The sequence below is a fragment of the Lissotriton vulgaris genome, chromosome 5 (genome assembly GCF_964263255.1).
Source record: "Lissotriton vulgaris chromosome 5, aLisVul1.2, whole genome shotgun sequence".
Lineage (NCBI taxonomy): Eukaryota > Metazoa > Chordata > Amphibia > Caudata > Salamandridae > Lissotriton > Lissotriton vulgaris.
This window is the reverse complement of record NC_141693.1, coordinates 712,025,007-712,051,278: the sequence shown is the minus strand read 5'-3', so window position 1 is coordinate 712,051,278 and position 26,272 is coordinate 712,025,007. Positions and strand designations below refer to the sequence as shown.

The window sequence follows — 26,272 nt, the reverse complement described above, 5'->3', positions numbered from 1 at the left end:
TTTTAGCTCTTTGACCTTTCAAAATAAAGTTGGACACGTTTGGGGTTCTTTTAGGGGTGCACTTTCGAGATACCGGCCGGCTACTTGGAGAAGTGTCCAATAGCAAACTAGTGCTGCATTCTGCCTCAACTCCAGAGCTCTCAACCAAGTCCTGCCATAAAAATGCACCCACAACTTCTTTTGAAGACACCTGAAAGCATCTCAGTTCACAGTATGCATAGTACAAATCCTATGCTGCATAAAAGAAAATACCTATTCACATCATCTGGAAAAGCAAATCCTCTTAGGAAACTCATTATGAAATACAATGTGAAGCATCAATATACCGCTATGTATTTTGTTTTAAATAGTCTTTTAATGGGGTGACAGAAGCCATGAAGCAGCGCACAACTGTTGCCCATGACAAAAACTGAAGTCAAGGGGCCATAAGGCCTCTTAATATTGGAGTATCCTGGCTGGGAGCCTCACACCTATATGAAATGGAGGGGAAACAAAGGATATATATATATATATATATATATATATATATCCCTGATGAGGTGTCAAAGCACTTTTCGGCGAGTACATACTACTCCTGAACCCAAAAAGGATTAGTGGTGGGTTAGTATAAGAAAATCTGTAAATATATGTTCATTTGAGTGGTAGACATGAGAGTCTGTTAGTTGGATTGAATAGGATAATGGAGGGATGGAAGAGGGAATTGTCTAGAAAGTGTTATTTAGGAGATCATAGCCGTGATATGAGAATTGTGAGGTGTAAAAGGAAAGATGGAGGTGGGACGAGTTTCTAGAAAGGGATTAGGGAAATCACAGTAGTAAAATTAGGTTTGGGATAAATGACGGGTGGATTCAGAAAAAGTTGTTTGGGAGATCATTGAAGTAAAATAAGGTTTCCTTAAAGTGAATATATTGAAAACAACACCAAAACATACTTCAACAAATTACGCTTTCAAAGTATCTGCCCATCCTAAAACCCATAAGATGTTTTAAAAATAAACTCAATGAAAGAAATTCAACACTGGAATTTACGTGTTTTTACGCTGTGAACAGAATAAAATGTACCCCCATGTTAAACCGACCCATGTGCATAAACCAATTGTGACAGCTTAATTTGATAACCGTTGAACCAACTCAAAGGTGCACAAAATAAACTGGTCATTGATTTCTGACACTGCAAGTGACGCTACTTCATTCAAACCATGCATTTTAAATTAAACATGTGACTCTAAAGGATACACAAAACATAAAAAAAGACCAATCAAATCATGAAAAAAGGAAAGAAACATTCAGACACACCCTGCACATCATACCCAATAATGTTTCAAACGTGCTGTGATTATAGGATATTAGCATAACATTCCTTGAATAACAATTGTAGACACTGCAATACTGAATAAATATTTTGAGAAATAATGATTATTGGCAATAAGAAATATTTAACAACCAAATTTCGTTCAAATGTTGACCTTGACATTAACAAAAACAGTACTCTGTAAATCACGGTTAACGGTACTCCCACTGATGGACTAAGTGCAACCCAGTATTTCCAAGAGGCCTCCGTGATGGCATTTTCCTTGTTTATTCCGTCTTCTCTTCCAGAGAATGTAAGAATTTCAGATGTGTTGGTTTCCCTAGTATTTACACAAATTATAAATTAAATACCACTATTTTGTTTTATTTCTTGTATAGCGCTTTAGCACTACAGAAATGGTAAAGTGCTATAAAAGAAAAAGCAAAATAGTGGTATTTAAAATATTTGTGTACTTGTGATGTAAAGTCCTCTGACATCCTGCATTGGGATGGAAAGTGTGACAACTCATCCCATAGCAGGGTATCAGAACGCCTTGCCTTTTCATAAACATTTGCAGTGATCTTTATCTTTCCAGGAGCAGTGAGTGGAACAATGGATGCCCACTCGTAAATCACACCACAAGTAGAAAGCTTTTTTTAAAAGAAAAAATAGACAGACGTGCTCTGCAAGTAAAACGCGGTGCAATGCAGATTGTGTGGCCTTTTAAATATATTATGAGATTGTGAAAGGGCATCATGCTTTGAGACAGCGCAGCGCTATTTTGGGTGACTTTTTAAATATATCAGTGTTCATGAAAGTGCTGTCTCAAAGCATGATGCGTACTTTCATGATAACTAAGATACTTAGGCCATGCAATCATTTGTTTCACAAGCCCCGCAGCCACGTTCCAATTACTAAATAGAATCGAGTCCTGACCAAAACTCGATGGAAACTGGTAAAAAGTCGGTACAACTTTCGAGGAGCGAACAGCATACAGCTTGTCCAATGGTTACGAAAGCAGACAATCAGCGTCCTGGGGCTTGGAATATGAAGAATGGACCCGCATTCGGTGAGTACATAGGAGGGATTTTCTGTTTGAAAAAATGTAAACCACACTCACCTGGCGGCGGGCGGCACTGGCAGACATTCAGCAGCAGGGACACTGTGACAGACCGGGCCAGGGGGGCTACAAATAATTAAATTATGGTGCGGTGAGAGAAGGCCTCTCGTCACGCTCCTGCGCGAGCCCCAATGCGCATGTGTCACCTACAACAGCCGCGCCTGCCCCCCCCCCCCCCCCCCCGCCCTAAAGGGTTGTGAACTGAGACTAAGAGCAGGCGGCGCAGACGCGGAGGTGGAGACATCTGCGCACACGCCACCCACCCCCTAAAATGGCACTGCTGCTCTCAGATTAAATTAACTAAATTGTGATTTTTTCCAAACGGAGCGAGAAAGGCAGGCACGCAGCAGAGGCAGAAGAGTACAGTAGTAAGTGACTACTACTGTACTGAGTGTCCAAAAAATCGGCCCCACCCACACCCAGCGACAAATCCGCCCCCCGGCCCAAAAACCGGCCCCCACCCCTGGCAGCCTACCGGGGGATTGCCCGGTGCCCGGCATTGTCAGTCCGGCCCTGAGAAGAACTCTCTCTCCTAGATGAACAGTCCCAATGTATCCTGCACAGGAGTCGTAGAGTCACCAAGAAAGGAGAAGATGACCACAAAATGAATGGAAAGTCACAAACAAAAGTCTCCCGGAGGGGAACGCCTTTTGATATCTCCAAAGTCGATAGTGGTGGAGGGTTCGGCAATACAATGACATCCTCGGGAACACCATCTCTCAGGGCACCATCCGATGGTTCCAATACTTGTTTCCTCACGGGGTTCTCGCACGGAGTCGAAATGGCCGCGGTTTGAATGGCTGCAGATTCCTGTTCCAGATAGGCGCGTGTCCAATTTGCTCAATAAGACATCGACATGTGAGTGAAACGCCCACATTTCTGCCAGTATTGACCTCAGCGATGGCTCATGCACCGTTCGATCCATAGTCTCGTGCACGACACCAATCACAATCACCTCCCCGGGTGAATCTGGCATCCTCGGGGGGGGGGGGGGGTGGGGGGGGGGGGTTGACAAACAGGATCACGAACGTGCAGATGCAGAGGGTGACCGGTCTTTATTCGCAGCCACAGTATACCCGTTAAGGCCGCAGGCCAGAGACCACGAACCCCGGCGGGCCCAATACCGGGTCCGCGGGACGGGGACCCCCACCCGCAGCCAACAGCAAGCAGAATCACTCCTCCATCGATGCTGAGCAATAGAAACGATCACCGCCAAATTCGGTCTTAAACAAAGCCTCCACTCCGATTGACCGGACCCAGCATGGGTCTCCCGGCCGATGTTGTTGCACTGCAGCCCGGCTGTGAAAGTACTCGAGGCCCCGGCTTCACCGCTGGAGTAGGCCGCTAACTTCAACTCGATGGAACTTCATCAAACAAGCCGATAAAAGTTTCCGGATTTCACCATCTGAGTGCGGAACAGTTCATGCACACAGAGACTAGGGGTAAAATCAGGATATTGTGGCGGGTTACGGAGGTCGGCGGAGCCGGGAGCCTAAGCAGCCATCTTGTTTGCTGACGTAGCGCCTCCCCTTTCAAACCATTTTCAGCACTCATGATGCTTGATACATTTTTGTACAACAATTGTAATTTTCAATTGGAAAATAGGAACTATATAACTCTTCCCCCCCCCCCCCCCCCCCCCCCACCCCCCAAACTGGTGGTTACCTATGTTTCGGAAGGAACATGAGTGCTGCCAGTGGTGTTACTCATTGTATTATAATTGTATTATAATTGTATTGTAATTGCATTTATATAGTGCTTACTACCCCTGATGCGGTGTCAGCGCGTTTTTTCGGTGTGTAGCACGCTTCTCCGGATCCCATAAAGGATTTGGTTGTGCCACTCTTATGGCGTCGGATTTTACGAAGTCGCTGACTCAGTGTATCTTGTATGGGCAACCAGTGTGGAACCCCCTGATGTCCAAGGGGATGTATCGAGTACAGGTTGTGTATATTTGTCTTGCTAATTAGGTGTGCATTGTTATGCCATTATGCTTATCATATGAATCTTTTTGACTTATTACTATGGATTTCAAACATTTACGAAATTTTACAACAAAAGCATATGGTTAGTAGGAAGTAATTAATAATCATTCCTTAAGTTTATGGTAGTCAGATGTGTCTTAATATAGTGATGTGATTGGCTGATATTGTTTTCACTATCTAGAAGTATTACAGGTGGAATGGTGAGTAATTCTGGTTTGTTTGCTTTATTTCACCCTGAAGTGCATCTCCGCAACCTTGTTAAGTCCACCTGGGTCTAGTTCAACTGGTAGTGTAAGTTCACTTTCACCTTTTCTTACTTTCAGTTTCCAATTTTCTCCAAGTAATTGATTGGTGATGTTCCAGTCCAAAAAACATAAGAAGGTCCATTTGTGCTAATGGAATTTAAAATGGTGATATTCTCCGGTCTGACTTGTGTATGCTTCTAGAATGTTCTTGAATTCTGGGTTTCTATAATTGTGCTTCCAACATAGATCTTCAATAACGCATGTTGGTATTTATCCACTGCTCAATTGGTATTCTGGTGTTGCTATTGAATTCCAATATTCTGTGTTTCTTTTGTCCTAATTTGCATATGGCACAATTGGGACCTGTATAGAACCTGATAGGTTTGTTGAGAGAGGTTGTTTTTATGTTTCTTTGATCTACAAATTCTGAACAGTTTTGTCTTGTCAAAAGCCCATCTGAGGGTTTGTGTAGTTTTCCTCTTCACTGCAGTTCCTCTTAGTAATTCACCTCTTGGGATTTATTGTATGATGATGGATGGATGGATGGCAGCTGTCGGCCTGTAATACTGGATTTGCTGCAGTTTGTTTTCTGTGTAGGGTAGTTTCGATTTTATGGCCCATAATGCAGATCGTGAGATCCAAAAACCATATCTGTATGGTTGAGGATTTTGAATTTGTTTTTATGTTCTATTCGTTTGAGTCTTTCAGTTAGAGCTAGATTTTTAGGCTTTCTGATGGTCCTTGCCAGATGCATAGTAGGTCATCTATGTAACATCCCCAAAAGATGTGTGGAGTAAAGTCTTGAAACCGGTCTGTGCATAGCAATATTTTGTGCATTTCGTTTTTAGTATGACGGTATTAGGGAGTGAATTTGGCTCCCATCACAACCCCCTGTGTTTGTATAAAATATCCTTTGTTGCAAAAGAAAACATGATTCGACAAGAGAAAGCATAGCATCTCCAATATCCTAGTTTTTTATTCCAAATAGTGTACTGATTTGGTCGATAGTGCTATGTCTACTACTTGTATCCCATGTTCATGTTATATCGATCTGTAAAGGCTCACTAGATCGATGGTGACCAAGATGTAGTCCTCTTGCCAATCGATATTATCCAGTTTGCAGAGCATGTCATGGTGTTCCTGGCACATAACGGTAGATTGTTCAGCAAAGTTTGTAAGTGTTCATCTAGATATTCTCCCATGCCTGAACAGATTGAGTTGATGCCTGCTATTATTTGCCGCCCCTGGGGAATTTAATTTTTTTAAAATGAATTTCTTAGAGAAGTGACCTGTCTGGAAAGAAGGTCCTTTCAACAGCTCTGTTCAAATGGACTTTTATGTCTTGCTTCACTAACTAGACACATCACATTTTGGAGATACTACTCTGGTATCTATTCTAAAAGTGAAGAATCCGCAGTTAAAGGTATCCATGAGAAGAACAAGTTACTTGCCTCCAAATAACACACTTTCTTGTGGGTACGATAACCAAAGTTTCCTTACAGCACTCTCTCCTCTCCGTTGTGTGGAGTTGCCGCTTTCACATTTAAAGAGTTCCAAGTAGGGATTGAGCAAACTGTCTCAGACAATTTGTTCTATGCTCTGTTTCTAGGGGTATCAAAGGAGAAAGAAAGATAAATGAAACTGGTGTCCTTGAGCAAAGGTATCGCTTATATGTAGGCTTTCCTGTTTTCAGTTTCTATTTTTGGTAAATTCTGGTGGGGGTTTTTCAGTGTTTTCAATATCTTTAAAAACTGTTATCGGTGGTTACACATTTTCGCGCCACTAAAAGCAGCAGAAAAAGTGTTTTTCTGGTGTTTATGGAACTTTTTGCCTTTATTCTTGCTTGCCTATTGAACTGAGAGAACATGGTATATATTCAGTGTACTTATAGTGTATATGAGGTCCAAATAGATTTTTGCAAATTAATCTTATTGTAGTACACCATACAATACTTCTTCAGTGAGTCTTTGGGTCAAGTGCGCTCGCCCTTTCCTTCCTATGTATACTTCTGTGAAAAGTCCCTCATAGCATTCATAGCCCAATGGGCTGAGAACCATCAGCTAAGCGACACAGTTGGAATGACTCTTCCTTTGATGCCACTTAAAGCACAAAATAATAAATATTTGTGTTTTAGTTCCTGTACATAAGAAAACAGTGCACCAGAATAGACTAAAAAGTCAATAGCATCCCTCATTAACTCCGAAGATTGTAAAGATGCTTTCAGCATACCATCTAACAAGTGGCAAGGATCTCCTACAGGGAAGCACTTCAGCTCGGGTATCAATTTTGACAGGTCATCACACAACTTTTTTATATACGTAGCTGAATCACTGCAAATACGAACAATATCACTTCCAATCTTTGTTGAACTTAAAAGGAAGAAGAAACCATTTTTTGTGGCATTCCTAAAGAACAAAACTCAAGCAGAATAATGTTAGCCAGTATTTCGTACTGCTAGCTTTAACAAAGTTACATTGTATTTACCTCTTCAGGAAGAAAAAATGACACTTTCACTCTTTTTCCTTTCTTTGAATGGCATTTAGTTTGTGGTTGTCCAGGTGTTTTTTCAGTGTTTATATGTTTTCACCGGTGAGGGCTATTTTTCTTTCAGTGGGGTTTTATCAGTTATTATAGGTTTAAACCTAAAACCCCACAGCCTACTTATATGCAGCTCAGCTCCTTCACTTCCTGGGTAGGTATCAAAGTCAACTTTGATTTATACTTCACCACCTACTAGCGTTCAGCAACCTTGCCCAAACATTTGGTACAACAGTTTGGTGCTTTGGGTGTTCTAAAGATGAAAAATTGAAATCTGCAATTAGAGTATCCACCAGAGAGTGTTTTACCAAACGTAAGTAACCTGTTACTTTATTAAGTTTTATGCAGTTTCTTCTTTGTCTCAAATTGCGCTTATGGTATTGTGGCATGTTGGTTGCGGGCGCACCTGAAAGACTTTGATTTAAAGTATATCATGATTTTTGATAGTTCTAGTTTTCCCTGTCTAAAGTACAGATTTTTTGAAGTCTTTGTATTTGCCTTAGATTAGGGCCTAGCACATTTTAGTCTTTAGGATAGGAATGACAACATGCTTTAGTGGATAGTGTCAGTAAATTGTGATTTATTCTATTTTTTTTAGGATGAAGAACAGGATCCTTTATTGCATAGCTTTAGCCAGCTAAAGGACGTTTTGAATACTATAACAGGTAAATTACAATTAGATTGAAGTGGGGAGAGCAATGGAGCAATTCGTAGTTTTTCATCTGCATATTTAAGTAATTTAGCTTAGGGATTGTTCTTTATTCTAGATAAACACAGATATACATATCATAAAATCAAATATTGAACGGTTTCATGTTAAATATTATAGTTTGTGAAATTATTTTTGAACTAACATGTCTTTCTCTGGCTAGTTTATTACAGCATCACACAACTATTAAAATATTTTTCAAATCCAATTGCTGAAAATTGGAAATTTTGAAGTTTGAGCTTTTAAATTCTTGATCACAACGGAGGCAATCTTCAGTGGACATGCCCTATACTGTTGTGCTACTGCATATTCATATTGAATTCCTTTGTCCATTCTATCAGCTTCGTTATTTTCTTATGCTCCTTATCAATTTGGTAGTCCTCAACGTTTTACATTTTTGTGTTGCAACCTTCAATTTCTCCAAGCGAAGAATGCCAAGTGGATGAGGAATATATAAGAAGCTACATGCAAATCATCTGCTCTTGCCTACCGCAGGGCTGGATAAAAGGCTTTTCGAGGGAGTTGGTGTTTCTGCCTAGAAATGGCAATATCATTTTGGTGAGAGGCAATTTTTTAGCCATCATGACTGCTTTGCGTCATGGGGCAAAACTTCTATCTTCAGCTTCCATTAATTGCTCCCTGGTGTAGCCATTTATAGATCTTCCAGTGGAATTTCAGAACTTCCTTCAATTTCTTGTAATTATAAGAACCCCAAATATGGTCTGAGACTAGAGATTCAGGTTGTTCTATTTCACTGTTCCAGGAAAATTGTGCAAAAGGAAATGGGTGGATGCCTACTACAATTTATCCTTGGAAAATTGTGCTGCTTATCAAAAATCTTCAAGGTTCACTCTGGCTTCACTTTACGCCTTTGTGAAGAGTTCCACTTTGGACATCACCTGGAGTATGTTTAAGTATTCCAATTCATAAGAGATGTTTCTTATACAAAACAAAAAGTAGATTTAGATCCTGATAAGATTCAAGCATTTGAAGAAACTGTTGCTCATTTCAATGTATGCAAATCTTCTTCATCCCTTTTCCTTAAATTATCCCCATCTAAAGTATTCCTTTACAATGTAATCAGCATCCAAATAGTTCAGAGTGTTCATAAATATGCCTTTGCATGAAATTTGGTTGTCTGGAGGGTATGGGTCTGGGATTTCCCTACAGACTGTAGTGTAGGTTGACCAATGAAGATGTGTTTAGTGCGCTTGGCTGGTGCTGTACAAGTATGTTGTCTGAGATGTGTATGTTAATCAATGGGAATGATACTAGGAGTACCCTAACTGGTCATAGTTATGTTATGTTAAAGCAGCTTATAAAGCGCAATGGTTACTCCTCTACGGAGTGTCCCCGCGCTGAATTCCAATCGAGGCTGTAAACATACTTCTCTTCCAGGAGATCCTCAGCAATAGTCATAAGCATTAAAATATTCCCGCCCATACGCGGGACCCCGGAAATCCTGGAAACACTATATTATATGTGATATATATATATATATATATATATATATATATATATATATAATATATATATATATTACCTACTGGCGGTCGCCAGTAGGTATATATAGTTAGGATTTTTTCCCTATGGGATTTCTGAAAATTCTATGTCTAATAACTTTGGCGTTTGTGGACGGAATCGGCTGAAATTTTCAGGAAAATGGCACATTTTGTTTCTGAGCAGCTCCTGGAAATTTGGGGGGTGTTCGTCAAGGGGGGGCCGAGAAAAAAGGGGGGTCCCAAAACGCGTTTTTCCCATGTTAATTTCCATAGGGCGGTTGGACTCACTTTTAGCCCGAACGGCTGAATGGATTTCCACGAAACTTGGCAAAATTGTAGGGACTGTTAGCCCGATGTGCCTTTGCTAGGTCTCAATATATGTGCTTCAGTGAATTTTGAGAAATTAACGTTTAAAACAAGATATATATCTGTAACAGCGCTCCGGGCAGCGCTCCGGTTCGCGTACTTTTCGCTTATCGGAACTTTGCGAAGCGAAGCTGATTGGCTCTCCGGTGTCTGTCAACATTCTAAACAGTCCGGTGCGGCCGCCATCTTGTCTCTCGGTAGGATCGAGAGACAAGAGGAGGCCAAAACAAAGGGGGAAATGAAGGAAAGGGGGCAAGGTAGACCCCTTCTGACCCCCTAGGATTGATGAGGGGATATTATAGAGCCACGCTGGGCCCAAAAAAAAAAAAAAAAAAATTCGATTTTTTCGCCGTAGAGACGCGTGTTGGTACGCGAACCGGGCAGCTAACTGGGCAGCTAACCGGCAGTGTAACGGGAGTCTGACGAGTAGCTGATTGGCTGTCAACATTGTAAACAGTCCGGAGCGGCCGCCATCTTGTCTCTCGGTAGGATCGAGAGACAAGAGGAGGCCAAAACAAAGGGGAAAATGAAGGAAAGGGGCAAGGTAGACCCCTTCTGACCCCCTAGGATTGATGAGGGGATATTATAGAGCTACGCTGGGCCAAAAAAAAAAAATTCCGATTTTTTCGCCGTAGAGACGCGTCTTGGTACGCGAACCGGGCAGCTAACCGGACAGCTAACCGGCAGTGTAACGGGAGTCTGAGGAGAAGCTGATTGGCTGTTATCATTGTAAACAGTCTGGAGCGGCCGCCATCTTGTCTCTCTGTGGGATCGAGAGAAGAGGTGGAAAAAAAAAAAGGTGTAAATGAATGAAAGGGGTGAGGCAAACCCCTCCTGAACCCCTAGGATTGATGAGGGGGCTATTAAAGTTCCCTGGGGGGTGAATAAAAAATTGCGATTTTTCACGGTAAAGGTGCTTCCTGGTACGTTAACCGGGCAGCTAACTGGCAGCGTAACGGGAGTCCGACATATTGTGTTTTTTGAACGTTTGTGATATGTGCACGTGTGGATTTTGTCTAATTAAGGTTAAAAAAATATATATATATCTTTAAACGTGTTCTGGCGCGCTTACGTTTTGGGTTTGGTTTGCGCTGCAGAGACGATACGTCACGGTTATGCGATGTATCATGAGGCGTCTCACGGGCTACGTGATACGTCACTTAATAAAGAATATATTTTACAGCTATAGATATTAGCTTTTAAAAAACCAATGAAATTCACAGAAAAAACCATAGGTTATAGACCATATATAGTTAGGAATTTGCATTTACAAAACCTTGAAAATTCACTGAAAAAACCATAGGTTATAGACCATATATAGTTAGGAATTTGCATTTACAAAACCTTATTTTACTCGCATAAAACCATTGAAATTCCATATATAGTTAGATGCGCTAACTATATATCGCGCACCCGCAATCCACTGCTGATGATGTCACATATTACATCATTCATGACATGGTCAGTGACATCACTGATGACATCACTGATGACATCTCAAATGACATCACTGATGACATCACTGATGACATCTCATTTGACATCACTGATCACATCACTGATGACATCACTCATGTGATAATACGATGAACCTCTTCAGACTCTAATATAACCTTACATACACTCAGTATAAGCAGACACTCACAGACTGTCACTCATCCATGGAGTTACTCACACACCTAGTCAGTCATGCAAAGAATCAATCACACCTCCATTTCCTCAACTATACAGTTATACACACCTTACTTATTCAAACATATTCTAACACATATTTACTCTCTTATACAATCCCTGATACAAGCTCACAGTGATCCATACAGCCACTCACACATTCACTGGCTCTTATCCACAGTTATTTATATATGTCAACTCTCACATGTATTGTGTTTTACATACGTACTTACTTGCACATGTAGCACTGAGATATCCATTCACTCACCAACACACCCATGCACAGTCAACCGCCCATATAGCTGTTTCCACATGCACTCTTGAACTCATACACCTAGTGAATCAACTGCTTACACATCTATGCACAGAGTCACACACCTCCCAGCCACCCACACACACACTCAGCCTCCCATTCAAATACTTGGGCAACCAATCAATAACCCATATAGCCACTCTTATAGCTACTAATCAACACATGCAGCAGTTTACAGAACAACGGACATAATGATGCACAAATTAAGACACTTTAGTCACTAACCCATGCACTCAGTGAGACACATTTAATCACTCACTCATACAGTCAGTCATGCACCTACTAAATCCTTCATCCAGACACTTATACATCCACTCATTCTTCAATATGTAAGACATATTTAAACTTTACAGAAACATACAGTCACTGGATAATGTCATCAGTGATGTCATCAGTGATGTCACTGACCATGTCATGAATGATGTAATATGTGACATCATCAGCAGTGGATTGCGGGTGCGCGATATATAGTTAGCGCATCTAACTATATATGGAATTTCAATGGTTTTATGCGAGTAAAATAAGGTTTTGTAAATGCAAATTCCTAACTATATATGGTCTATAACCTATGGTTTTTTCAGTGAATATATATATATATATATATATATATATATATATATATTCACTGAAAAAACCATAGGTTCCACACCAGTTATAGTTAGCCGGATATTTTACTGACATAAAACCATTGAAATTCCACGTTATAGTTAGTTGGACTCACTATAACTTGCGCGTGTAATGCACTGCTGATGTCACATATTACATCACTGATGACATGGTCTGTGACATCACTCATGACACCATCCAGTGAATGTGTGCCTTTCTGAAAAATAAATGTTTTATATATGTATATGTAAAGGTCAATGGAAGAATAAATGTTTAAATAAGTGTCTTAATGGATGTTTTTAAAAAAGTGTTGATTGGTTAACTGGCTTATTAAGTGTATTTTAGTGAATACATATATTAGCGAATATTGTTTAAATATTTAAATGTTTGTATCAGTGTTTCACTTTGTGTATAAGTGGCTGCATGGGTTGGTGAGTAGCTACATGTGTGTGTATATGGGTTATTAGATGTTTTTTTTAGTATCCGTATGAGTGTCTGTATGGTTTGGTGGGGGTATTACTTAGCACATAGATGCATCAATGACTGACTCACTGTTTGTATGTGTTTGGAAGACAGCTTATGTGCAGGACTGTATGGATGGATGAGTGTGTATATGTGTGTGTTAGTGAGTGAATGACTGTCTCACTAGTGTCTTTATCAGTAACTACATATGTTTTAATCTAGTATATGTGAGTATTGATGTATATAAGTGAGTATATGTGAGAGTGAGAGATTGTAGGAGTTCCTGTTTAAATAAGTATGTGTTTCGATAAGTGATTGTTTAAGAGAGTAAGTATGTGTAAGTTTCCTTAGAAGTAAGGTGGTAGTGTGTGTATAGCTGTATATGCAAAGAAATGGATGTTCAATAGTTCATTTGCATGTGTGAGTATGTGTGTGAGCAACTTTTGGAAGACTGTCGATGTGTTACAGGATGTATAGGTGTATCACTACATATGATGAGTGAGTATATGTATGAGTGACTACATAGAACTGTTGGTGAATTAGTGGATGTGTATATAAATGGTGGAATTACTGAATTGGTTGTTGTAACTGGTATGGGTATCTCCTTTTTTTTTGTGGAACATTTTAGTTTCTATTTTTGAATATGTGATTCAAGGGTTACAGTGAAAGGAGGTCTGTCACAAGGATGGTGTCATCAGTGATGTCATGAGTGATGTCACTGACCATGTCATGAGTGATGTAATATGTGACGTCATCGCAGTGCATTACACGTGCAAGTTATAGTGAGTCCAACTAACTATAACGTGGAATTTCAATGGTTTTATGTCAGTAAAATTTCCAGCTAACTATAACTGTTGTGAAACCTATGGTTTTTTCAGTGAATTTAATAGGTTTTTTAAATGCTAATTCCTAACTATAACTGTTGTGAAACCTATGGTTTTTCAGTGAATTTCATAGGTTTTTTAAATGCTAAATCCTAACTATAACGGATGTGAAACCTATGGTTTTTTCAGTGAATTCCATAGGTTTTTTAAATGCTAATTCCTAACTATATATAAGGCCCCAAACCTATATTTTTTTCTTTGAATTTTAAAATGTTGTTAATAGCAAATGTCTATAGCTATAAAATGTAATATTTTTGAAAAAGAATGAATCCTATATTTTATTTGTATTTAAAACAATTTTTTTAATGTATTTTTTTTCCCCCCTGGAGCGCTCCCGGGGCGCGCCCCGGTGAGCGCCCCGGAAAGCGTAGTCTTTTTAAGCGCCCCAGGGTTCACTCCGGAGAGCGTCCCGTTAGCGCTATTGCCGCGAACGAAAACATCATTGCGACGTATCGCGTAGCTGTGTCCACATGATACGCACGGCGTAAGCGCACCCGGAAGCACTCGTGCGAATACGATCGCGCAACGTAAACATGTGACGCGCTTACGCGACGCGCCCGGGGGTGCGCCACGTAAGCGCGCCAGTCATGTGACCTGAAAATAACACTTTTTATTGGTGCAGAACAGTTTTGGTTTCATAATGATGAAATCCCTGGTCTTGTGACCTGAAAATAACACTTCTCATTGGTTCAGGCCTTTTTTTTTTCCAAATGATCAAAGACCCCACCTTTTTTCCTTATTCTGACTTTGTCCTTTGACTTAGGAAGACCTGTTTGGCAATCTTTCAAGTATATTTTGTACTTTGAATGACTTCAATAGCAGCAGCAGCTGGAGCATCTGCACCACCACCATAACCACAACCACCAAGAGGACCACCACAAGATTACATTGGTGGTCAACAAGAGGCGGAGGAGGAGGAGGAGGAGGCGGAGGGGAGGAGAAGATGGCTGCAAGAACACAATACCCCATACCAGCCAAAACCACGCATCGTATGGGAGTTTTTTTCGATCCCAGAGGGAAAGAAAAAAGTAAATGCGTCCAAGGTGACTTGCCTAATCTGTGGCGTGGAACTTTCCAGGGGAAACCCTAATAAGAAATACTCTTTCGGAAACAACACCATGATTCGCCACATGCAGCGCAGGCATCCAATCAACTATTCTGCTGCAGAGATGAGGGAACTGGCCAGTAACCTTCCCCAATCTTCAAGCTCCACCTCCCAAAGAAATCAACCCACTCCAACGGGACCAGAGGCAAGGGAGACGATCCCTTGCATTCAGCCACGGTTTGCGGATTTCCGTATAACATGCATACATTGTGGTAAGACCATTCTCCTATGGTGAACTGAGCATAAAGCTCATCGTCCTTGCTGGGGACAACCACAAATGCCCCAAAAAACCCTAATTTTTTCTTATTTTTTTTTCTGCTCCAGTTGAGCCATTTTCAATTCCCTGTTTTTTTCGTTTATCCCCATAAAAATACCAAAAGAAATATAAAATAGTTCATGAAAGCCCAAAAAAGTACAAGTACAGGCCTCAAGCCCAATGCGCAACAGCGCATTCTGAACCTCCCGTTTACCGAATCATCTCTTTGGCCAGCACACGGACGACGAGATGAGTCGGATGAAAGCCGAGCTCGACACCGTCAAGGCAGTCGGCTTAGAAAAAAAGAAAAAGTTTAAACGCTGTTTCAAGACCAGCAAAGGCAGAGGGGCTCAACAGAGGGTTCAAACCCCTCAGTGGTCCCAAAACAAGACCCAGGGCAAGACCCAGTTTCGGGGTGGTAAAGCCAGCCGAGGTAGAGGAGGTCACCAGCAGTCCTCTACCGCGACGAGAGGAGGAAAACAATGAGCAATGGCTTCCTCTGGCGCCGTTGTCCACTCCAGTGGGAGGAAGTGTTTCAAAACATCTGGCAGAGTGGGACAGCATCACGAACGATCGATGGGTGCTGAATACACTGTGCAATGGATATGCTCTTCGTTTCCGTGTGCATCAACAGGACATTCCTCCAAAGAAATCTCGTCCACACCAACTCGATCTGGTCCGAAAAGAGGTGAAGGCTCTTCTCCAAAAACGAGCTATAGAAGAGGTACCTCCCTGACAAAGGGGAAGAGGAGTCTACTCCAGATACTTTCTTGTCCCCAAAAAGGATCAGGAAAACAAGTTCCGGCCCATCCTGGATCTTCGTGTTCTGAACAAGAACATAGTCAAGGAGAAGTTCTGCATGCTTGCTCTTCACCAAATATGTCCACATCTGCAAGTAGGAGATTGGATATGTTCGATGGACTTGCAAGATGCCTACTTCCACATTTCAATTGCCATGCGACATCGAAAGTTCTTAAGCTTTCTGGTGGGCAGCAAACACTACCAGTACAGGTTCCTGCCTTTCGGGCTAAAGTCAGCGCTGAGAGTCTTCACCAAATGCATGGCAGTGGTGGCAGCCTTCCTGCACAAAAAAGGACTTTTCGTCTAACCCTACCTAGACAACTGGCTCCTAAAAGGCCCATCTCCTCAACAGGTAGAGAACGACTTCCACCTCTGCCTGCTACAATTACACAGGCTCGGCCTCCACGTCATCATGGAGAAGTCAGTACAACTACCAACCCAATCCATTCACTACCTGGGCTCCGTTCTGGATACAAAATTGGGAAAAGCGTATCCTCCGGAGGAGAGACTATTTTCTATGCAGCAGAAGTGCAGAGTTCTACTACAGTCGCAGAATCCAACAGCGCGTCAAGTAGCGTCTCTCGCCCGGAACCTCACAGTAGTCCTGCATCTTCCTGATTCCTCACGCCAGGCTGAGGATGTGACCTTTGCAGCAGGCTCTGGAGGATCAATGGGATCAGTCGACAGGGCGCTGGGAAGACCGAATCAATCTTTCCCAGGTGACAAAGACCTCCATCAAATGGTGGACTCACCCTCGCAACCTTCTGGTGGGAGTGCCTTTTCACCAACCTCTCCCGACACAGTCTGTAGTCACAGACGCGTCTCTCCAAGGCTAGGGAGCACACATGGGGTGTCTGCAGATTCAAGGAAGGTGGTCCGCAAAAGAACAGACCTACCATATCAACATGCTGGAGCTTCGAGCAGTCCATCTGGCTCTGAAGTCCTTCCTTCCTGCACTCGAATCACACTCAGTCCTGATCCAAACGGACAACATGACGACCATGTTTTACCTGAACAAGCAGGGCTGAACTCGGTCACGTCCTCTCTCTCTCTGGAGGCACAAGCCATCTGGCACTGGCTGCTCGCCCGGAACCTCACAATAGTAGCGGTGCATCTCCCAGGAGAGCTAAATATCAAGGCTGACGCACTCAGCAGGCACTTCAAAGATCAGCCAGACTGGGTGCTGCACGACGAGGTGGTGGCAGACCTCTTCCATCGGTGGGGTCGTCCAGAAATAGATCTGTTCGCGGACGACGAAAACTCAAAATGCCACGCCTTTGCGTCCAGATTCCACCGTCCAGGGACAAGGGGGAATGCCCTTTTGATGAACTGGTCAGGGACATTTGCTTACGCATTTCCTCCTCTGCCCCTGATTCCGAAGGTGGTGTCCAAACTCATCAGATCCAGCATGACCATGATCCTGGTAGCCCCAGACTGGCCTCGGCAGTGGTGGTACCCGGACCTTCTACAGCTGTCGGTGCTCCCACCCAGGAGACTGCCCTGCAGGCCGGACCTGCTGACCAAGATGGGTGTGAGGATTCTTCATCCCAACCTTCCCTCACTGCACTTATCAGCATGGCTCCTGAGGTCCTACAATACGGACATTCAAATTTGCCACCTTATTGTATGCATATTTTAAAGGAAGCGAAACGACCCTCCACAAGAACGTCTTATGCGTTTAAGTGGAAGAGGTTTTTTCTTTGGTGCAGAGAACGCCACTTTGATCCCTCATCAGCACAGGTAGATGTGATTCTGCCTTACCTGCTGTACCTAGCAAGATCTGGTCTTAAATATGCCTCGATCGGGTTGCACCTCTCGGCCATTACGGCTTATAGGAAGTCTCCTACTCAGCCCTCCTTCTTCCAGATGGAGGTGGCCAAGGACTTCTTACAGGGGTTGAAGAAAGTGTACCCCCCTGTTAGAAACCCTTCTCTGTGGGAATTAAATCTAGTGTTGTCTAAGTTGATGGGCCCCCCCTTTGAACCCATCCACAGAGCTTCCTTGCAACACCTATTATGGAAGGACGCTTTTCTAATTGCAATTACATCAGCGCGTAGAGTGAGATACAAGCGCTGTGTACAAAAGAACCCTACACTGTTTTCCATCACAACAGAGGAGTCTTAAGGGCACATCCATCCTTTTTACCTAAGGTTGTCCCTGATTTTCATATAAATCAGTCTATTCCTCTTCCTTCCTTTTTTCCAAACCCTATGACCCCAGCTGAGCGGTCGCTGCACTCTTTAGATCTCAAAAGAGTCCTTAAATTTTATTTGGAAAAGACCAAAGAGAGTAGGAAGACGGACCAATTGTTTATCAACAATGGTCCACTGAGAACGGGCTTTCCAGCTGCCAAGAGATCCATCTCCAGATGATTTGTCTCCTGTATTAAATTGGCTGATTAGCTTGCAGGCAAGCCCTTACTTTTGTCACCTAAAGCACACTCTACTAGGTGGAAAGCAGCCACAGTAGCTTTCCTGCATGATGTCCCTATGTCAGAGATTTGCAAGGCTGCAACCTGGAGATCAGTTCATACCTTTACAAGGCATTGCTGTCTAGAATCTGATTCCAGGGCTGATACTCAAGTAGGACAAGCCTCTTTGAGGAATCTATTTGGGTAGCCTGTGGCCTGTACAAGCTTAGTTTTTCTAGGCTTAGTAATGTTATTACTGTATTGTTACTCCTTTGCCCGCAGGGAGATGAGGTGAGGCTCGCTATTCTATTCTAATGCTTATGACTATTGATGAGGATCCCCTGGAAGAGAAGGAATGGTTACTTACCTGTAATCCTAGTTCTCTTCCAGGGGTATTCTCATCAAAGTCATAAGCAACCCTCCCGCCTCCCCGGGCAAAGGATCTTTATTAATTTGGAGACCTTGTTAAGATATTTGTTTCCATGGTTTTTCAGTATTCCCCCTCCACTCTTCCAGATATCTCCGTATACTGCTGCATCGCACAGCTTCTGAAGTTATCCGTATTAATTACGGCCCTGCCATGGACCGCTTATGCACACAAATCGACTGCTGGATACCGCTTCCGTTGTCAATTGCTGGCAGGACAGCTATTATCAAGATGGTTGTTTTGCAGCACCTGCTTTATCAATGTTTAAATATTCCCATTCCGCTTACCACCATTTTTTTTGCGACACTTAGGGGCTTGTTGATTCGGCTGGTTTGGGCTGCGTGGCGGGCCCGGGTGGGGTGGCAGACACTCGCAATACCTTTTTCGCAAGGTGGTTTTGGAGTACTGCATTTTAATTTGTATTATCTCTTAACACAGGCACACTATGCTTATTTTTAGGGCCACCCTCATGCTCGACTGCAGTATCTAAAGCCTGAGCAGCCTCAGTCTCCCCCATGCCCCCTCTCTGCTAACTTAACAAATGGCCTCACTAGAACACCAACGGAAATCCATACACTACAAACCACTTGCTGGGTTGGGCAGAGACTTCGTCAGTATTTGAAGGATGACCGACAACTGTGAAGGCATGTTTTATAGACCTGATATATTGCGCTACCAGTAGTGATGTTTATGCGACATTGATACCCCTCGCCTCCCGACTCAAAAAGATTTGGCAACCTCTCCTTTCCTATCTGCTGTTACTCCCTGAACTCACAGATTGAAAAGCTTTAGCGCTCTTCTCATGAAATGCTCCAGCTGGCATATATGGTAACTCATAACATTTGATTTCACGCTCATATAACCCTGCATTGTTGTTGTTTGTTTTTTAGAGATTGTGAATTTTTCATTGATATATCACATGCTATCTGCTAAATGGACTTGATATGTACTATCTTATTTTGGCAAATGTGCTCTTTGCTGTTGTACTTGAGAAGTGCCAATAAAAACAAATATAATAAAAAAACAACAAAAAACGACTCGAGTCAAGGCTTATTCCACAAGAGCTTCTTTCGAAGTCCATGGCTTATTTGCTGGTGTGCCAATTCAGTCAATCTCCAGAGCAGGCACATGGTTCACCAGGCATACCTTTACCCAGCATTATTGCCTGGATCCTGCAGACAAAGCTGTTGCGGCAGTGGGAGAAGCTATGTTGTGCCATCTATTTCAGTAAGATGAGCCTCTTTCCTTTTATGAATTTATTTTTCCACCATCCGTTCCTGTTATGTTTATTGCTTTCATTGTACTTGTAATGACTATTGAATATATTTGTAATTTTATAGTTCGCTAATATGTATTGATGTTTCTCTTCCAGGGGATCCTCATCAATAGTCATAAGCATTAGAATATTCCCGCCCATGTGCGGGACCCCGGAAACAATATATTATATGTGCCCCACATATATATACATATATATATATATAAATAAACATATATATATATATATATATATAAAAACATGCAATAGCTGCCAAATAACATCAGAGCTGAAATATGCTGTGAAGAATTTCCACCATACATGAATAACCAGCATTAGAAACATGAGAAACAACACCAAAGCTTGTTTAGAAACTGTTTTAATGCTCAGAAAACAGTAGAAATTCTCATCACTCACTGGAAGCATAGGAAGCTCCCAGGCTGCATTGCAAACACACAGTCTAAAAAGACTGAAAAGCTAACCTGTAGCTGAATAGCAATAAACTGACACCGTGCCTTTAAGGCACTCATGACCCCCTGTATCCCATCATGCCCCAGGGGTGACAGTTAGGTCAGTTGTTCTTTCCGGCTCCTTCAGGAAGGATCCTGGTTACACAGCTCCACTAATGTCTGCTTTCTGACAGAAAATTACTTCACTTTGAACAACTTTTTCACTTGCTTTGACATTTTACATCTAGTCAAGTAAGGAACTGCCTTTTTAAGTCAGTTTACTGGGCTTTTTCAGTGAAAAATGCCTTAACTTTTTGATAAGTGTCCTTCTTGTGGTAACAAGAAAGCAAAATCAAGCAACCACTATGTTTGTATCCTGTGTCTACCTGAAGAACATGATCCAGGCACCTGTCCTCACTGCGAGCACCTGTCAGGAAGAACTCTCAATGACAGGGAGAGAATTCGCATCTATGGCCTGGCTCATAGGTCATCCAGAGGATGGTCTCCGGGGAAGAAGGGTTCCAAGAAGACTAAAACACCTTCAAAACAAAAGGTCTTCCATCCCTTCAGCCTCAGCGTCAGGCTTGGCGTTGAGGAAAGAACCACCGGTGGATCGTTTGGCGTCAAAAAGGTACGTCGACGACGTCGAAGGATCCAATTTCGTCGTCGAGATCCCCTCCGCCGCCGTCAACCGGGCGACAATCGGCGTCGAGAGATGTGACTCTGCCGCCGCCAACCGGGCGACGGTCGGCGTCAAGATCAAAGGCCCTTCCGCCGTCGTCAACCAGGCGACGATCGGCGTCAAGGGAGGTCACTCTTCCGCCGTAGTCATCCAGGCGACGACCGGCGTCGAGAAGTGTGACCCCTCCGCCATCGTCCAAGAAGCGGCGTTCGGCGTCGAGGACCAAGACCCCTCCGCCGTCGACAGTAACTAGTCGATCGGCGTCGAGGACGCAGTCTCCAACAGTGTCTCGTCGACGCTCGGCGTCGAGGGTGCCCAATACCCCTCCGCCGTCATCGCACAGGCACTCGACGTCGAGAGAGAAGCCTCCGTCGCCGACTGGACATAGTCGTTAGACGGCGAGACAGAGAACTCCATCAACGGCCGGTCATCGCCGTTCGACGTCGAGGCAGAGAGCTCCGTCGACGACTGGACATTGTCGTTCGACGTCGAGAGAGAAGCCTCCGTCGACGGCCGGGCATCGCCGTTCGACGTCGAGGCAGAGAGCTCCATCGACGGCCGGTCATCGCCGTTCGACGTCGAGACAGAGGACTCCGTCGACGGCTGGTCATCACCGCTCGACGTCGAGAGACCCTAGATCCTCACATAGACATTCGTAGTCGAGATTGTTTGACCCGCCGACTCCCCGAAGGCGTTCGGCGGCGAGGGAAGAACGCTCGACGTCAAGGCATTCAGATGTGATCATGGTAACGGAGTCTGCTTCCCGTCATTCCTCTTCACGGTCCTCTGGCTCCTCAACTGAATCTTCAAGGTCCAGAAGTCCTGTGCGCAGAACTCCTGAGCGTCGGCCAGATCCTTCGGCTGAGCAAGTCAGACTGTCACCTAGATGGTACAAGTCTTTTGACTATTGGCGAAATTCTGGGGCTACCAAACGTATGCAAGAATATGCCAGCCCACAACACAGGTCTCCTCTTCAGAATCTGGTAGAGGAGATGGACAAGTGTAGTCCTCCCAGGCGCAAATCACCTGTAAGAACACCAACCAGATCTCCCAGAAGATCCCGATCTCCCAGAAGAAGACCTCAATAAGAAGATCGGATCAGATCTCGCTCTCCTAGACGGGAGGAGTGTTCAAAAAGATCGCGGGAGCGGAGGCACACTGCTCAGCGTAGACGTCGACGAACTCAGTCTACTTCATCTACCTCTTCTACCAGGTCATCCAAGAGGAACTACTCCCCTACGTTGACGGACAGTCCTACGTTCAGAGCCTCCCCAGTGGATGACATTGGCACGTATCTGGATGTCCTGCAAAGAGGAGCACTGAAACTGAACATTGAAATGTCTGTCCCTCAGGTAACGACAGTCATTTTTGAGACTTTACACAAGAAAGCCATCTCCCGTCCACTGCTGCCTTTAGTCCCGGGGATTATGGATCCTGTCAAGGAGGTTTTCCTAACTCCAGCGGCTTTCAGAGCGGTGCCAGCCCGCATTCAGAAAAAATACAAACCGGCCTCTTCTGACCTGGTTTTTGTAAAATCTGACCCTCCAGCAGACTCTATAATTGTGGTAGCGGTGAGGAAGACGCACGCAGTTGCTGGTTCCTCTTCAGTCCCACCAGACAAGGACAGCAAATCTCAAGACTCCTGGGGTCGCAAGGTTTGCAACTCAGCTGCATCCACTCTTAAGGTTTCTAGTGCAGCTGCGCTTTTGGGTCGATACGACAGAGCCTTATGGGACTCCATGGAAAGGTTCAAATCCAAACTGCCTAAGGAAGACCAGCAGGATTTTGAAGAGACTGTGACGGAGGGAGGGTCTGGTGGCGAATCAGATGATCAGCACGGCTGCGGATGGTGCAGTACTTGCGGCGCATTCCTATTCACATGGAGTTTGTGCCAGAAGGTCGGCCTGGTTACGCCTTACAGGTCTGAAGCCGGATGCTCAGCATCGCATCCTTAATCTCCCTTTTTCGGGTTCTGCTCTCTTCGGGGAACATGCTGACGAAGAGATGACCTGAATGAAGACTGAACTAGATACAGTGAAAGCGGTGGGTTTGGAGAAGAAAAAATAATTCAAACGCCGCTTCAAGACCAACAGAGGGTTCAAACCCCTCAGTGGTCCCAAAGTAAGAACCAGGGGAAACCCCAGTTTCGAGGCAAACCCAGCAGAGGTAGAGGAGGTCACCAACAATCCTCTAATACCACAAGAGGAGGAAAAGCCTGAGCAGTGGCTTCCTCTGGCGCCGTTACCCACTCCAGTGGGAGGAAGTGCTTCACAACACCTGGCAGAGTGGGTCAGCATCACAAAGGATCAGTGGGTGCTGAATATACTGCCCAATGGATACAAGCTACGTTTCCGTGCGCCTCCGAAGAGCATTCCTCCAAAGAGCTCCGCCCTCACTTGCTAAGCTTGCTCCGAAGAGAGGTGAAAGTCCTACTGCAAAAAAGAGCGATAGAGGAAGTTCCTACCGCTCTAAGAGGAAAGGGAGTTTACTCCAGATACTTTCTTGTCCCCAAAAAAGATCAGGAGGGCAAGTTCAGACCAATACTCGATCTACGACTATTAAACAAAGTCATCGTCAAAGAAAAGTTCCCCATGTTAGCGCTTCACCAAATATGTCCACATCTTCAAGCCGGAGATTGGATGTGTTCGGTGGATCTGCAAGATGTGTACTTTCACATCCCAATTGCTCAACATCGCAAGTACTTGAGGTTTGTCGTAGGGAACAAGCACTACCAGTACAAGGTGTTACCCTTCGGTTTCAAGTCCGCACCATGAGTCTTCACCAAATGCATAACAGTGGTGGCGGCTTTTCTTCACAAAAAGAGACTCTTCATCTACCCATACCTGGACGACTGGCTCCTAAAAGGCCCATCTCCGGTACAGGTAACGCACAATCTACAACTGTGCCTGCTCCAGCTAGACAGGCTCGGCCTCCATGTGAACCTGATGAAGTCAGTCCAGCGGCCTACACAGTCCATCCACTACCTAGGCTCCGTTCTGGACACAAGCTTGGGAAAAGGAGAGACTTTTTTCCATGAGTCAGAAATTTGGGATTCTGCTAGAGTCTCGGCTTCCAACAGCCCGACAAGTAGCATCCCTGCTGGGTTCCATGGCGTCCTGCAATTTTCTCATCCCAAACGCCAGGCTGAGAATGTGTCCTCTACAACAGGCTCTAGAGGACCAGTGGGACCAAGGGACAGGACGCTAGGAAGATCGTATCACTCTTTCCCAAGCGACTAAGGATGCCATCAAATGGTGGACTCGGAGAAAGAATGTACTGGTGGGGGTACCGTTTCACCAACCCTTTCCATCCCAGTCTATAGTGACGGATGCCTCTCTGCAAGGCTGGGGAGCACACAAGGGTCCGCTTCAAATTCAAGTTGAGTGGTCTGCGCAGGAGCAGACATACCACATCAACATGCTGGAGCTCAGAGCGGTATTCCTGGCTCTCAAAGCTTTCTTTCCCGCGATAGAGTCCAACTCAGTCCTAGTTGAGACGGACAATACGACCACCATGTTCTATCTGAACAAACAAGAAGGCACAATATCTCGCCCACTCTCTCGAGAGGCTCAGACAATCTTGCATTGGCTTCTCTCTCTCTCGAGGCCTCACAGTAGTGGCAGTGCACCTTCTGGGCGAGTTGAACGTAAAAGCAGACGCACTCAGCAGGCACTTCGAAGATCAGCCAGACTGGGTGCTAAACGACGAAGTAGTAGAAGAGCTTTTTCGTTTTCGTGGGGTCGTCCATCCATAGACTTGTTTGCAGATGACAAACGCCAAATGCCACGCCTTTGCGTCCAGGTTGCACCGGCCAGGAACACAGGGGAATGCTCTACTGATGAATTGGTCAGGGACATTCGCATACGCGTTTCCTCCCCTGGCTCTGATTCCGAGAGTACTTTCCAAGCTCCTCAGGTCGAACATGGAAATGATCTTGATAGCTCCGGATTTGCCGCAGCAGTGGTGGTACCCGGACCTTCTACATCTGTCTGTGTGTCCACACAAACGACTCCCTTGCATGCCGGACCTGTTGAGCAAGATGAACGGGATAATGCATCCCAACCTCCCATTACTGAACCTAACAGCATGGCTCCTGAGGTCCTGCAATATGGACATTTGAACTTGCCTCCCGAATGCATGAACATTTTAAAGGAGGCTAAGAGACCTTCCACGAGAGCGTCCTATGTGTTCAAGTGGAAAAGGTTTTACTTGTGGTGTGGGGATCATCACTTAGATCCGACTAAAGGGCAGGAGTAGGTCATCTTACCATACCTCCTTTCCCTGGCAACTGCTGGTTTAAAGTACACTTCTATTAGAGTGCATTTGTCAGCCATAGTAGCATACAGAAAATCACCTAATCAGATTTCTTTCTTTCAGGTTCCAGTGGTTAAGGACTTCCTCCAGGGGTTGAAAAAAGTGTAAACCCCCTGTGCGAAATCCTTCTCCTCCATGGGAATTAAACCTGGTTCTATCCGGTTTAATGTCACCTCCTTTCGAGCCCATCCACAAGGCCTCCTTGCAACATCTCTCTTGGAAGGCATCCTTTTTGGTGGCAATTACCTCTGCGCGCAGAGTAAGCGAGATACAAGCACTCTGTGCGAAGGAACCATATACTGTTTTCCACCACAACAGAGTAGTCCTAAGGGCTCATCCATCTTTCTTGCCTTAAGTCATTTCTGATTTTCATATAAATCAGTCCATTTCCCTCCCTTCGTTCTTTCCAAATCCTACGACCCCAGCCGAGTGGTCACTTCACTCCTTAGATCTTAAGAGAGTGCTCAAGTTTTATTTGGAAAAGACTAAAGGGATTAGGAAAACGAATCAACTGTTTGTGAACTATGGTTCAATGAGGACAGGTTTTCCAGCGGCCAAGAGGTCCATCTCCAGATGGATTGTCTCTTGCATTAAATTGGCCTATCAGCTTGCAGGCAAGCCTTTGTTGGTGTCACCCAAAGCACATTCCACTAGAGGGAAAGCCGCTACAGTAGCTTTCTTCCATGACATTCCAATGTCGGAAATATGCAAGGCTGCAACCTGGAAATCGGTTCATACCTTTACGAGGCATTACTGTCTCGAATCTGATTCCAGGGCCGATACTCAAGTAGGGCAAGCCTCCTTGAGCAATCTGTTTGGGTAGCCTATGGCCTACTCAGACTTGTTGATGAGATTACTGTCTTATCATTCCTTTGCCCGCAG

General features: G+C 44.1%; 1 protein-coding gene across 6 annotated transcripts in view; it reads left to right on the top strand.

Moving 5' to 3' along the window:
* GBF1 (golgi brefeldin A resistant guanine nucleotide exchange factor 1) overlaps nucleotides 1–26,272 on the top strand; it is a 2,509,897-nt gene that overhangs the window by 79,423 nt on the left and 2,404,202 nt on the right. For all 6 annotated transcript variants that reach the window (XM_086922141.1, XM_086922138.1, XM_086922142.1 and 3 more), the window contains exon 3: nucleotides 7,777–7,843. In XM_086922141.1, the coding sequence (XP_086778267.1) occupies nucleotides 7,777–7,843 (67 nt within the window). The remainder of the gene's footprint in view (nucleotides 1–7,776; nucleotides 7,844–26,272) is intronic.